This window comes from Parasteatoda tepidariorum, chromosome 9, assembly GCF_043381705.1.
Source record: "Parasteatoda tepidariorum isolate YZ-2023 chromosome 9, CAS_Ptep_4.0, whole genome shotgun sequence".
Classification (NCBI taxonomy): domain Eukaryota; kingdom Metazoa; phylum Arthropoda; class Arachnida; order Araneae; family Theridiidae; genus Parasteatoda; species Parasteatoda tepidariorum.
In genome coordinates this window covers 74,383,587-74,398,600 of record NC_092212.1, presented here as the reverse complement: position 1 = coordinate 74,398,600, position 15,014 = coordinate 74,383,587, and the positions used below count along the sequence as shown (strand labels likewise).

The following is a 15,014-nucleotide window of genomic DNA, read 5'->3' as shown; positions in this document are numbered from 1 at the left end:
CAGCTCACGGATTAAATAAAATAATGTTGTTAATTGAATATACAGTACAGAACCCGTTATCCGGAAATCAGAAAACCAAAAAACCGGAACAAAATTCGATAAATTTTCCGACATTTTTTTTAAAAAATTGTTTTTTTCCTCATAAGATTTTAGGATTTTTCTTTCTTTTTTGAAAGATGTTTATCTTACCATCATTTTGGAAATAATCATTACTTCATCGTTTTTTTTCTTTTTCAGATTATTTCCGAATATTTTTTTTTAGTTGGGTTTAAACAATAAAAAAACGGCTTTTTGTAGCGATTCAGAAAACTGGAAAAATCAGTTATCTGGGATAGCGATGGTCCGGATCGTTCTGGATAATGGGTTCCCTACTGTAATTATATTTATACCCTGATATAACAAACTTCTATGTAAATCGAATTTTGCGATTTAACAGATCTTCTTTTTTCCTAAATTAATACAAAAAGCCCTATTCATAATACCTAACAATAATTCCTAATTATAAACCCCTAATTATCAAATTATTTCAGCAGGAAAAAAATTTATTTTTTCTCTTTAAACAAATTTTTTTTTTGACACTAGGACATTTTTAAAAAAGTCTAAGTAGATACAAAACCTTGTAGCTATTCTTTGGCATTAGCCAGTATGTAAAATTCAACAACAGAAAGTCACTTACAAAAAAAATTATGACACCAGTGAACGAAAATGCAATGAAAAGCCAACTTTTTAGCATGATTAATATTTTATAACAAAATTTTGGAACATTGGTATGCATGTTTCTAAATATACAACTGAAACACGGTTTCAAAAAGTAAGAATTCAAGGCTTACAATTGGAATAAACTAATAATTTAAAATTCACTGTATTTTTGGCTGCTTTTGGCTCATGAATATTTTTGTTTGGTTGTACATAAGGGCTATCCCATAAGGTAAAAGCCAAAATTTTATTTAGTTTATGAGTTGGATCCAGTATTTCAAATAATAATGATTTAATAAATAAAAAATTTAGTTCAAATTAATTTATTAATACTATATTAAAACCCGTTTGACAGTATATTAAAACTGAAATCCATTTAAAAACTGAAATAAAAAACATTTTCAACACTCAAACAATTGTAATGTCTGCTTTTTCCTTTTTTTTTAATATAATCCGTCTTAAAAAAAGAAATCAATTGTAGCTTACAAGGCAAGCCAATCTGTCTTGTAATGAACCATTTTCCATGTATTCATATACAAGGCAACATTCAGATCCAGTCAAAGAACAACCTAGCAGTGGCAGAAGGTTTTTGTGTTTAAATCTGAAAAATAAAAAGCAAATCTGAACAAACAATTTTTAAAACAACAAAAGTATATTACATGGTTGATATCAGGTGGCTTTGACACTTAGTACTATGTACAATGTCTCAAATGAAAAAATAAATAAATAAATAAATAAAACATAAGAGAAGACACTTCAATCCAATGCTTCACAATGTGAAATGACAAGGCTCTCACTTATTTCAGAAAACAAATTCTCTGACTTTTCCAGGTAATTTAAAAAAACTTCAATAATATTTCAAAAGAATATTTTTTCTATACCATGTAATTTTTCTTTGAAAAAATTTTAAATTTTTTTTTGTCAAATGTCAAATAATAGAATTTGAGAGTAAAAAAATATCATTGAATGAGAATGGAAACATGGAAAAGTTTTATTAAAATGTGAGATTTTACAACAAATAATTGTAATAATGTTAGAATTATTTAAATCAAATTTAAATAACTGATTACTGTAAGTCTGGTTATTTTCAAGGTATCATATATAAACTTTAAAAGTTTTTGTCAAAAAAAAAATGCAACTTTCCCTGACTTTTTTCTTCCTTTTGAATCAAAATAAAATTCCCTGACAATAAGAGTTTTTCTCTGTTCTCCCTGACACGTGGGCAAGATGAGATAGAAAGATGTCAAAAATTAACCATTGGAAAACTTTTGTGTTAGATGGAACAAAAAGAAGCCCAAAAGCTAAATAATAACAAACACATAAATTACTAATTTAAAATAACAAATACGATGTGTTTACAAAAAAAACTGCATAATTTTTTTAAAATTGAACATGTAATAATTTTTTATTCTAATGTTATGGGCGATATTCTCGTATTTCGTTGGTGGGAAACGCACAAATTATTTACTTCTTCGCATTTTGTGAATAATCATCACAATAAAAAATTATTAAAAATAATAAAATCCGTAGTAGTAATTACCGAAAAAAAAAAGGATTGACGACGAAATCACGCGAATCGTATTTTATGAATAACCTACATAAAATATTGGATTTAAAAACTGTGGAGAAATTAATAGCAATAACTGCCAAAAATTCGATAGAATTATTACCTTAAAAAATAAATACTCAGATGCACAAATCGAATTTTCCATATTGTTGAAAATATATAGGGATGCTTAAAAGCCATGTGAAAATCAATATCAATAAGTGCTGAAAATACAAACGAAACATCACATCGATTTACAATACTATCGGCATAAATTGAGTGTGCTGAGAAGTGATTATCTAAATGCATGATTCAAATATTACGTGCAAATTTCTGTAAAAAAAAAAAGTATAATTTTTTACTTTTCAAAAAAAAAAATCTTTCCACAAAACCTCTTTAAATTTCTGCGACAGTGCTGCCGTGTCCCTGCGATTCAGCCACGGGGTCCTGCATATCAATTAAATTGTGAAATAATATGTAACTGTGGCCATGAACAACAAATAACAAAACTGGTAGTTTAAAAAGAAAGCCTTGTCCATGCTTCAAACTATACTGGGTACAACAAATTATCTTTTCTGAAATTTATTTACTAACACTTCTGGAGGAGAAAAACAATCAGTTGACGAAACATTTAACTCATAGTATACAAAACATACCATAATAAGGTGGTTAAATAACCTTACAGGGTGCATAGCCAAATTATTCAACAAAAAATAAGCGCCTTTAAAGCACTCAAAAAACATTTGTAAGCACTTTAAAAAAAATATCATAACTAGGCAGGGTTGGCAAGTTTTTGACTATTGACGGTTTTATCTTGTTTTAACAATCATGTCAAAAAACAAAAAAAAACTTTTGGCATTGTTTTTGACAATTGTCAAAAATCATGTAAAACGAATGGCGTTTTTATATGCTGCGGACTGGCAATACGCCAAAACAGATTGAGGTTGAATTAATTGTGAAAATTTTGAACAGAAAAATCTGAACTGTGTCTTTTTGCATAATTTGTAGCAAAAATCAATATGGTAAAAGAAAAATTAAGCACTTATTAAAAACACCCAATGAAAAAAGTACCTTTAAGAGCTATTGAAAAACGAAAATAAGCACCTTTACGAACTTTTAAAAATGCTATGCACCCTGCTTTACTAAGAAAAACAAAAAATATTTACCTTGAAAGAATATTCAATTCTGTAAAAAATTGTTTATCAACATTATTCTTTAATTTCTTTATGGCTACTATTTTATCAGAAACTTTTCCTTGAAATACCATTCCATAAGTACCTTCTCCAATTTTACTGCCATTTCTTTCAGAGAAATTCATGGTAGCTTTAGCCAATGCTTCAAATGGATATACTGTAATTCCATCAAGATTGAATTCTTTTGACATCCTATCAACACAGTTTAGCTCTGAAGCTAGAGCATTTTTATTTTCGATATTTATAATGGTTTCCAATTCTTCAGTTTCAATGTGCGTTTCAGGAATATTATCTAAAATGAGAAATATAACAGAAAAGAAGGGGTGAAAACAAGAAATAGTGCCTGAGTTCGAAAATACTGCATCAAAAACTCATTAAATAGTCTAAGCAAAAATAAAATAATAAGTAAAAACTGAATAATAACAATAACAAATGAATAAATATATGTTTCATATGAATATACTCTTATTTAAATTTTCATTTTATTAATTACTTTTCCTAAATTAGTTTCAATAGAACAAAAATAATTAAAACTTAGTCTCAAATCTTTTTCAGAATCTTTTTTTTCTTTCTTCCAGTTATAACTTATTACAACAAATGTTATCAAAGTGAATTTTATTTCAGTTCCTAATTTTTTTTAATGGTTGTACCTGTTTGAATTACCAATTAAACAGTGGCTAACATAAATATATATATATTTTTTAATTTATGAGGATGCCTTTGTAATTCTTCAGAGGAAAATGCTCACATTGTAAAAATATCACTTGGGTCAAGAAAATTTCTGCACTGGCAGCTGTTCCAAATATATTGCTAAGTTTAGGCGAGTACTGAGCAGTAGCATGAAGAAATAAAATAGACGGAAATATTCCCCTTAGGTTTTTTCTATATAATACGTTTTCCACTTTACAAAATATAAATTTATGAGGATGCCATCGTAATTCTTCAGAGGAAAATGCTCACATTGTAAGAAAAAACTTGGGGGAAATTTTTTTGTCGCCAAAACTTGGGGAAAATTTCTGCACTGGCAGTTGTTCCAAATAAATTGCCAAGTTTTGGCGACTACCAAGTTGTGGCATGAAGAAATAAAATGGACAGAAATATTCCCCTTAGGTTTTTTCTATAAACTTCGTTTTCCACTTTACAAAATATAAACTTATGAGGATGCCTTTGTAATTCTTCAGAGGAAAAGGCTCACATTGTAAAAATATCACTTAGGTAGCAGCTGCTCCAAATAAATTGCCAAGTTTTGGCGACTACCAAGCAGCGGCATGAAGAAATTAAATAGACAGAAATATTCCCCTCAGGTTTCTTCTATAAAATACATTTTCTACTTCACAAACTATAAAGTTAGTAACTATATTTTTTGTTTCAAATATTCATGACTACAATGCATGAAAAAATATTAGCTTTTAATTTATAAATTTCTTAAACCTATTTAAATATAAAAATTGCAATTATTTTTTTGGAAATTGTGAGCACTAAAATAAAATAATAATACATTTTCAGATAGAAGTTTGTACTACTTTTCGTAAATTTACGTAACCATATTAAATTTAAAATAACTAGAAAAAAAAAAACTGTTTGATAAAAAATAAGAAATATACAAAAATAGATAAAAACTGAAACTTAATGAATCTGTCTAATTCCTAGTTAAAACCAAAGCATTTTTAATATAATCAAGATAAAAATCTTTAAAAAAAAAAAAAAAAAAAACATTTTCTATAAATATCTGTTAGCAGAGCAAAAATAAGGTTTAATAGTTACTTTTCAGAAATTGACTCTTCACAAAATGGACAGCTCTCAAAAGATTTGCTTCATTCAAATAAAATAACAGATTTTTTATATTAGGTTGACTTTTTCCATATGTGCCCCAATGTTCCAATAAGGCTTCAGCTGGATTTTTTCCACATTTTCTTTTATCATCTAATAACCTGAAAGGGAATATAACACAATCTTAACACTTGATTAAATAATTATAGGATAATTAGTAGAAGCAATTTATCCAACCAGTAGGCAATAAAAAAGATGCATTGATTAAAAAAAAAAAAATAATTTTGAAAGATTTTTAAAGAGTAGTTGAATATAAAAACAGAAAAAAATCCTATTTAAACTATGTAATTTATCACCACTATAAAAATAAAAAGCTTAGTAACAAATTTTAAAATAGGCAAAACATTTTTTAATAAAAATTAAATTTTAAGAAGGTCAATATAAGATAAGATATTAATAATCATATAGATTATGCATTCTAACTAGTTCATTATATTACAAAAACAGATCTAGTCATTGATAAGTTGAAATGATTATTAACGATACGAGTATAATGAGTACATTAATAACACAAACCTAATATTGTCAGTGTCATAAAGAAAATAGCTGGGATTATCAGGATCACGAATAACTGCAGCTAAATCTCGCCAACTATCATTAAGAAGTAAAATTGCTGAAAGTTGATTTATTTCCCCTAATTTTAAATGCCTCAATTTAGTTTCAAGATCAAGTACTACATTAATACAAGAATTCATGATCATATTCGTTAAAACCTAATTAAAATTTAGGGTTAGTTTCTCTTAGATTAGTCGATTCATATCTAATATTGTTCGATAATTTTCCATGGGAAGTAAATATTTTGAGATCTTTCGAAAGTAACAACAAAACAATCGTCGCAAAATGTATAACCGAACAGTCTGCACTGTTTCACTTTCAATATTAGTAGTTGCCATCGGCGAAATGTAAAAAAACATGGAAAAGTTTTTAAAAAAAGAAGAAGAAGAAAAAAACGCACGAAAACGAAACTAATTAAAAACAGAAACATTAACACATTTATTTAAAACGTCTATGCAAATGAGGTACTTATTGTTAAAAACTAGAATTTAATAAATTTTGTTCCAATTTAAATTTGAAGACATTTTTTTGAAAAAATATTTAATTTAGAATAAATCCTTTAATAAACTTTGAAAAATGAAACAAGATTTTAAAGATTTACTGAACAAAATGTTTGAGTTTTAGCTTATTTCTCGATTGATAATTGTTTTTTCTATTAAAAAAGCTTCCGAATGATATATAAAGCAAGAAATTAAAATTTTTAAATAAATGTAAAACGATTTTTATGAATACAGTGGTCTACTAAAATATTTTAAAACAGAACTCTATCATGAGTTTTATTAAACATTCAAATCGATTCCAACTAAATTATCAATCACAAAAGTGAAGAAAGTATTCTTTTCTTTAAACGTTTTAAAAATTCCAGATCAATAAAAGCGCGCATTCTTTTTTGTTTAATTTTTTTACCAAAATATTATGTCAAACAATAATGTTTGCGTTTGAGGGTATTTTCTAACACTGTAGATGTAGTACAGCGTCGCTTTGTCGAATGTGGGACTCATTGAAGTAAAATTAAAATCATAATTTAGAATACTTATTACAAATTATGGGTAAGTAAACTTATTTCTATATTTTAGTAATATTATATAATGACTCTATAGCTAAAAATTTTGACTCAAGACTCCTTAAAAATTCTAAAATTTTCAATTTTAATGTGGAATATGCAAAATTTAAAGATACTAACCTTTCCCGCCATTTTGTATGAGTTATGGCTTGGTGGCTGTAGAGCTGCTGCGCACATTTGCATGTAAAACTAATCACCTTCTATATGATGCGCTTAATGCATAAATTTAGGTATGACTATATAGTTATATGTATGACACCTCTATGACGCCTGACAGTAGAGTTCCCGCGATGACATTTAAATGGCATGTCATGGTAACAAAACAACGGTTCCCGCGTTTCTGCTGCATCGGGTTTATGGATTCAGTAACACAAAAGCTACACGGGGTAGTAATGGGGAGGGGAATTAGCCCCTAAACTCATCGATTGACAATTCATAATTTTTTTAAAAAAGAAAAGCAGCTCTGTTAGGACTTCAGTTTTTTTTCGCCTGCTTCTTATTAGAAAAAAATAACAATGGACGTGTTGTCATTAATTGCGCGGGATTTGAGGCCGTTTTTCATTGTTTATGAATTTGTCATCATTAAGCCTTCTTTTTTTTAAATGCTGGCGAGATACGCATTTTGATCGGTATCGATTATTTAAAGTAAGCTTTCAAACGTCTAATACAATGGCTGTTTAAGCATCATTTCTCTGTCTGCAATTGTTATTTCGTCTTCCAAAGCGATTTTTATCTATTGCTGAGCGATATTTGTGGACTTGTAAACAATTGGCGAAGCGAAGTATGTTTTCTAATAAAGGTTAGTTGAGTTCTTTAGATTTTTAATTTGGCGTCTTGTTTTTTGATGAAATTTTACCATTTTACTTTTGAAGTGTGCAAATGTTAAATAATATTACTAATGAAATATGTATTAATGATTGTATTTTCTGAATGGAATGTGACTTTAAAATGTTTTTGAAATATAGAATTTGGATGATAAGTGTTTGTTTCGTTGCTAAATATCTAATTGATTTTTGCCGGGAGCTTGATTGATCGAGGTTGTTAATGATATAGTTTTGTTCATTTTTATTAATTCCATTTTTCTTTGGCTTCAGATTTTACATTTGATTGTAATTTTTTGAGGTTTTATCTTATTCTAATTTAGCGATTTTAAATGTTTTTAATGTTATCCTAACATTTCGTCGAAATTTTTTTTTTTTTTTAATAATTGCTTTGAGGAGGAATTAGCGTTTATTTTTAAATCTCGATCTAGATTCTAACTTTTTCAGTGTTTCATAAAATGTAACAACAAAAAAAATTTTTTTTAAAAAATTTAGAAAATTTATCTTATTATTTATAGACAAAACTTCCTAAAATGATTATTTAGAAAAACATTAATGTTACATGTTTTCTTTAGCTTATTTAGTATTTCTTAACTTTTTCTTTTAAACTAATTAGCGTTACCATAGTTAAAGAGTTTAGGTGTGTTTCTTACATGAACAATATATTTCATTATTAGTTAAATAAGGTCATTAAATATCAGTCACTTGAAAATTGTTCCATATTCTCAAAAAGAAATATACTGCAACAGTTATGATAATTAATATTATTTTTTTTTCCGAAGTGTTATACATTATTTATACCAAGCTAACAAATGTGGTAAGTGTATACCAGGGCTGATTGTGCTCCGGAAAAAATCCGGATTTCCGGAATTTTCGCTAACAGTGATTCAACTAGTGGTATCCGTTCATCGAATTCTATCACAGCTATAACTCTGGTGGGGGAGTACTGTAGCGTATCTACCACTACAAAATTACAACTACAATTCACAAGTATATAAGACAGTGATTCTCAACCTTTTTTTTTNATATTCAAGATCAATATTCATTTTTTATCAGTAAATAGTTGTTATAATCATAAACTCATGAAAGAAAGACATATTTGTAAATTTTAATTACTTCTCCAGGTCATCATAGGTATGTGTCAAATTTTAAATATATTTTAAGTAAACTAAGAAATATTCAGAAAGAGGAAAAAAAACTAGTTTAAATTTTTTTCAATTTTGAACTGTTTTTTTTTTTAACTCAAGAAATTTTCCGGAATTTTTACTTGGGCTCACAATCACCCCTGTGTATACTAAATGCTTATGCAAATCTTACATTTTTAAACAAACTTAAGAAGTATTGCATGGTAAGTAAAAAAATATATTTAATTTTTCATTAAGAGAAACCAGATTTTTCAATTTTATTAATAATAATAAATTTTTTAAAAAATAGGACAAATGAAGTACATATGTAAGTTAAAGAGATTATATAGATGGGGCATTTTCTGTCCTTGCTTAGTTATATATACTCATTTGCCCATTAAAGATTTCACAATTTGTCAAATAAGTGGCATGCTGCAGTGTTAATAAATATATCAAGTTAGTCAGTGTTGAGTAAAAATAAAGAAAAGCTCTAAAAATAAGTTAGAATCGTAAAAAAATTTCTATTAAATAATTAATAAAACAAACAATAAGCAATAAAAAAGTGCACCTTCAAAATTTAAGCTTTAATGATCAAAGAAGTCAATAGTTCAGATAACAATAGTCACTTTATTGTTATGTTTTCTTTAGCAATATTTTAATTTTATGAAAATGATTTGCTTTTATCAATTTTTTACATGAAATCTCGTATGAACAAATTTAAGTACTTTTTTTTAGAATGATTGTTTTAGAGATAAATTTACAGAATAGGTGAATTTATTAAGCCCGGTTAATAGAAAAGTATCCAAACTTTTAATGATAAAACAAACTCAACTATCCCATTAATTATGAAGATAACAAGATGAAATATAATCATTGAAACAATAACTTTTATATTTTCTTTAAAATATTTTTTAAGATTTCAGAATTTTTTTTCTTTTTCTAATAGGTTTGTTACATTTACAATTTCTTGATTTTTATATAGGATATATACCAATTTTCCTTGAAATTTTTTTTTCTAAAATACTGCTTTTTACAAAATGAGCGATACTTGTCTTAATGGATTTTAATTAGACATATTCATTGAGTTGGTTTTATATATATGTGTGTGTTTATGTAAATAAATATGTAGGATATATATTTGAATTTATAAATGCCAGAGGTGAGGGGATATTTCCGTATTGTGATCTGTCATACCAACTACAGTCGCCAAGGTGCCAAATCGATTTTAAACTTTCAATTTTTTTTTTTAAATACCTTACCAGTTGGCAGGTGGTTAAGAAAGCAACCTTTTCCTGAAAAAAATAAAAAGGCATTGTTTTTAAAGGATGGTGACTTATTTTTACAAAATGTGCAATTAGGGTACCGACTCCCCAGGAAGACTCATAGATTTTGTTACTAAGTGATCATTTTAGTATCAAAACAAAATTTGGAGTCATACTATAAACAAAATTTAATGTTTCTCAAAATATCTACCCTCATTTCATCAAAAAATAGCTAAACTAGGTTGTTATGCTGCCATTTAGTTGTCTACATGTGAAGATAAAATTTATGATACAATTTTAAAAAAAGGAGGGATTCTGTATGCTTAGTAACTCTAAAAGTTGTTTAAATGTGCCATTTAGCTTGGTTTTTATTTTTATTTATTTATTTATTTTTTTTATGTAAAGAGACAAATTGAGAGAGAGCAGTTAATATTAAGTTGAAAAATATAAATATTTTAACGAAGCAAGTTAATGCCCTTTAGATAAGCCCCTGCATAATATGAAGTGTAGCCTATCTGCATGTAAAGTTTAGCAAAAAAATAAATAAATATAATATTTCTGAAAATTCTTCCTAGTAGGCATGCTGAAATTTATCCTAATTTATTATATTAGAACAAGGTAATATAACTTAGAATGCTGAACCATCACAAGGCTTTCGCATAATTCTGTAGGTACATTACTTTCAAAACAGATTTACCACCTGATTTTGATAAACCATCTATTTTAAATGGCAGGGTACACAGGTAAAGAAGAAAAAAATGATTGAGCCTAACTTCATCTAAATATTTTTTTTAAAATGAGAGTATCAATTGGTATATCTCTGAATTTTAAATATCTTGCCATTATTCTTCCAGATGGCCTCCCATTCCGGCATCAGAATATGTCACTCTCTACTGAATATGATTATCAACAGGCCATGGCACAGCATGCTGCAGCTGTCAATGCAGCGAACAGTTCATCTTTACATTCTGCTATGGCTCAAATTCCATCACTTCCAGCTGCTTTAAATCTTAGTGTGAACTCAGTGAATCAAGGCTATTCCTCTTCTGGTTTAGGTTCATCTTTAGGCAACAATAATGCTGCCTACCATTATTCATATGGGTCTCTGGGATCTTCAGGTGGTGGTAGTGGTAATAGTGTTGTTGGACAACATCATGTAGGACATGTTGGACATCACCATGCTGGTGGTGGAAAATCAAAAAAGAAATATAAACTAAATAAAGATGGTATTCCTCCTCCTAAAAGGGCAACTACTGCTTATATACATTTCACTCAGTGGTATAGGGAAGAATTAAAAAGGAGTGGTCGTGAAATTCCTAAAGTGAGTATTAGTTTCTTCCCTTTTTTACATCTTTTAACCACCAAAGTAACAATTTATATACAGGGTATCCATGTGCCTGGAAAGTCATGAATTTTGGTATTGAACAAAATTTGTCATGATTTTACTATTTTTTAAAGAGAAAAAAATCATGGATTTAGGTACCCAAAAGATCTACTTTTTAAAAAGGAATCTCCACCCCCCACCCCAATTTCTTGGTGTTCTGAATATCTAAATTTCTAACAAAATATAAAATGTTTTTATCATGTTCTTTAAAAATTATGGTGTTCTTTCAAAGAATGAAAGAAAAAACATCTTTTCTAGAGTGAATTATCTTTTACACTTCTGTGATTTCAGAATTTTTGTTATGTACAGTACAGAACCCGTTATCCGGAAATCGGAAAACCAAAAAACAGGGACGAAATTCGATAAATTTTCTCGCCATTTTTTTTTTAAAATTTTTTTTTAGTTGGGTTTAACAATTAAAAAAACGGCTTTTTGTAGCGATTCAGAAAACCGGAAAAATCAGTTATCCGGAATAGCGATGGTCCCGACCGTTCCGGAAAATCGGTTCCCTACTGTATATATTTTTATTTTATAAATTTAAAATTCTAGTGCAGACAAGCCAGTCAGTCATTGGCAAATTGTTTTTATTCGGAAATGAGAACAAAAAAAGCACGAGTTTCTTTCCTTTCTAATGAACAAGAAAAGTATCTTTAGAATATAATTCTGCAGAAAAAAAAAAGGAAAAAATTATTTGCTTTTGTATTTTTTCCCAGCTATTTTATTGATTCAACTCTTTCTTTACTCTGTTTTTTAAATTTAAAATCTGTAAATATGAAGATGCAGAGTATAACAGCTTTGGTTATACCTATCATTTCAATTAATGTTATTATATTGCTTTTTTAAATATATTGTGTTTTTGTTCGAGAAAATAGTAACTTCGTTAAGTCATGAAAAATTCTTGGAATTAGTCATAGAAAGTCGTAGATTCAGGGCTGATTGTACTCCGGAAAAATTCCAGATTTTTCGCTAACAGTGATCCGGAGATTGAAGGTCCAGATGTTTCAAAAAATTATTGATCAAAGAGGTTTCTGGAAATCAAATTTTCAAATGTGGAACTTAAAAATACAGTTTATTTTATTTGTTTGTAAGGGAGAGCCAGAGAGATACTTTATAAGCTTATGTTAATGATATTCATTTTTTATCAGTAAATAGTTTTTATAATCATAAACTCTAGAAAGACATATTTGTAAATTTTAATTACTTCTCCAGGTCATCATAGGTATGTCTAAATGGTATAGGTATGTGTAAAATTTTAAATATATTGTAAGTAAACTAAGAAAAATTGAGAGAAAGGAGAAAAAAAACTTGTTTAATTTTTCCATTTTAAGTTTTTTTAATCTAGAAATTTTCCCGAATTTTGACTTGGGCTCACAATCACCCCTGTAGATTTGAAAATCTAAAATGTAGCAGATACCCTGTATATAATTCAAAATTTTTTTAAATTTGTGTACTTATTTCTTTTCTAATTAGGACTGGACTTAACCACTTCTGAGTTAAAACTTTAGAGTTTGTTTAATTTGGATCAAGGCATGAAATTTCAGTTTGCTCGTCTCCATTCTACATTGATGAAAAATGTCAACAGTTTTTAAAATTTTAATAGATGTAGTGCGAAGAACTTTTTGATAACCGAAACCACAAAAGGAAATGTAGAAACTTAAAAGTTGAAACAGATTCGTTACAATAATTTTTAATCAAAATACGATTGTCTTAAGTTTCCAATGTTTTCAGAAGCAAGGCTTTTATAGGTGAAAAGTGGGTAAGCCAGCATTTTGTGTTCTTAAAGAAAGAAAAACGTTGTGTAAAAGTTTCAAAGCACTTCTATGCACCATTTAATTAAGGTTCGATAGTTTATGCATATGTAGTTTAATTTTAAACCCAATATTTTAAAAACTTACTTGCCAGTTTTAAATATTTGATCTCAAATGAAAATTTCTCACATTGATCTAGAACAGTAGTTACCAATTGGCAGGACGAAACCGATCCAAGAAGCCTTTTTTTGTGTTCCACGAATTAAAATATATTAGTTGTCATATTTTGTGGACAATTTTCGTAAAAAAATCGATATGGGTTTTAAATACTTTTAAGTTTTACATCTTGACAATTTGATGTCTGTCGCACATTAATTGTTTAATACATTGGTGCACATTACAATTATTGTAGAAAGAATTTTTTAATTTGTAATTCTATACTTTTGTTTTGTACAACTTGATAAAAATCTGACAGCAATATTTAATATTCCTTCAAACATAAAAGAGTCCTAAATAAAATTTTGATCAAGTTGCGGCCCCCGGCCTCATGTAAGTTGGAAACCCCTGATCTAGAATATGCAACATATTTAAATTTTTATTTTAAAAAAAAAGGGAAAAGAAAAATCACAGTATAATTTTTTAAATAAAAAAAAGGTTAACTTTTTTTATGAATTTTTTGGAAATTTAGCTCTTTTCTACTTGATTCTAGAACTGGAGAAAAAAAAAAACTTTAAAGCGATTTGCACAAAGTTATGCATTTCCTACAGGAAAATTTATGTAATGGCCTGAAAAAAAATAATTTTTACATTTTGACAGCTAATCTTATTTGAATATTATGTTGGTGTTAACTTTCGTTATATTGTCATAATGATAGATTTTAAGCCTCATCCTCCTAAATATTTGACTACGTTAATAATTAAGTAAGATTTGATTGTGTTTTTCACATTCACCTCGAATGTTGTTGAATAAGATTAAATTTATTTGTATTGAATAGGGCTTATTCCGTTAATCAGGGCTGATTGTGCTCCGGAAAAAATCCGGACTTCCAGAATTTTCGCTAACAGTGATCCGGAAGTTTCCGGAGATCAAAGATCCAGACGTTTCAAAAAATCATTGATCACAGAAATTTCCGGAAATAAAATTTTCAACGGTGGAACTTAAAAACGCAGTTTATTTTATTTGTTTGTAAGGGAGAGCCAGAGAAATACTTTATAAGCTTATATTCATGATTAATATTCATTTTTAATCAGTAAATAGTTGTTATAATCATAAACTCAANAGACCACATTAATATTTTTTTAAATAATTAATTAATATAAATATTTGTATACCATAGCTTCAAAAAAACTTTGCCAAAATTTTTTCCTGGTTTTTGTTTATTTTCAAAGAAATCTATCTTAAATTATTGTACCAGTCATTATGGGCGTATTTACTCAGCCCATTATTGATTAGGGAATTTAAATTATTAATAAATAATGAAGTTAATACCTTTTACATCAATGTTTTAATAAATTAAAAGTATACTAAAGTTTTTTTGTTAGCAGTTAGGTTTAGTGTTGAAGGGTAATTTATTTATCACAGCTGTTTGCTGAATTGTTAAATTAAAAATGTATGTTTCGTTTAAATTGTTTGTTTGATACATTTTGATTTAGCATATATTTTATTGATAAATAGAGTCAAATCTTGATACCACAAACTCGAATAGTGACATGAAAATTCCTTAATATTGAGAATCAAGAACCAAATATTTTTAAAATGTTAATCAAACTAATAACTATACGAACATTTTGAA

The 15,014-nt window shown here is 27.7% G+C and overlaps 2 protein-coding genes across 5 annotated transcripts in view; one reads left to right on the top strand and one right to left on the bottom strand.

The window, feature by feature from the left end:
* Positions 1–6,156, bottom strand: part of LOC107439900 (interleukin-1 receptor-associated kinase 4) — a 16,640-nt gene extending 10,484 nt beyond the window's left edge. The window contains exons 1-4 of the mRNA XM_016052644.4: positions 5,782–6,156; positions 5,200–5,366; positions 3,409–3,727; positions 1,183–1,297 (exon numbers count right to left, since the gene is read on the bottom strand). Of these exons, the coding sequence (XP_015908130.2) occupies positions 1,183–1,297; positions 3,409–3,727; positions 5,200–5,366; positions 5,782–5,966 (786 nt within the window). The 5' untranslated portion in view covers positions 5,967–6,156. The remainder of the gene's footprint in view (positions 1–1,182; positions 1,298–3,408; positions 3,728–5,199; positions 5,367–5,781) is intronic.
* A 399-nt stretch (positions 6,157–6,555) lies between these two features.
* LOC107439899 (uncharacterized) overlaps positions 6,556–15,014 on the top strand; it is a 42,737-nt gene continuing 34,278 nt past the window's right edge. For 2 of the 4 annotated variants that reach the window (XR_011637722.1, XM_016052641.3), the window contains exons 1-2: positions 6,995–7,682; positions 10,945–11,411. Coding sequence is in view for 3 of the 4 variants with exons in the window: in XM_016052641.3 (XP_015908127.2) it covers positions 7,667–7,682; positions 10,945–11,411 (483 nt within the window). In the remaining variant the exon portion in view is untranslated. The other 2 variants (XM_016052642.3, XM_071185401.1) reach the window with 2 other exon arrangements.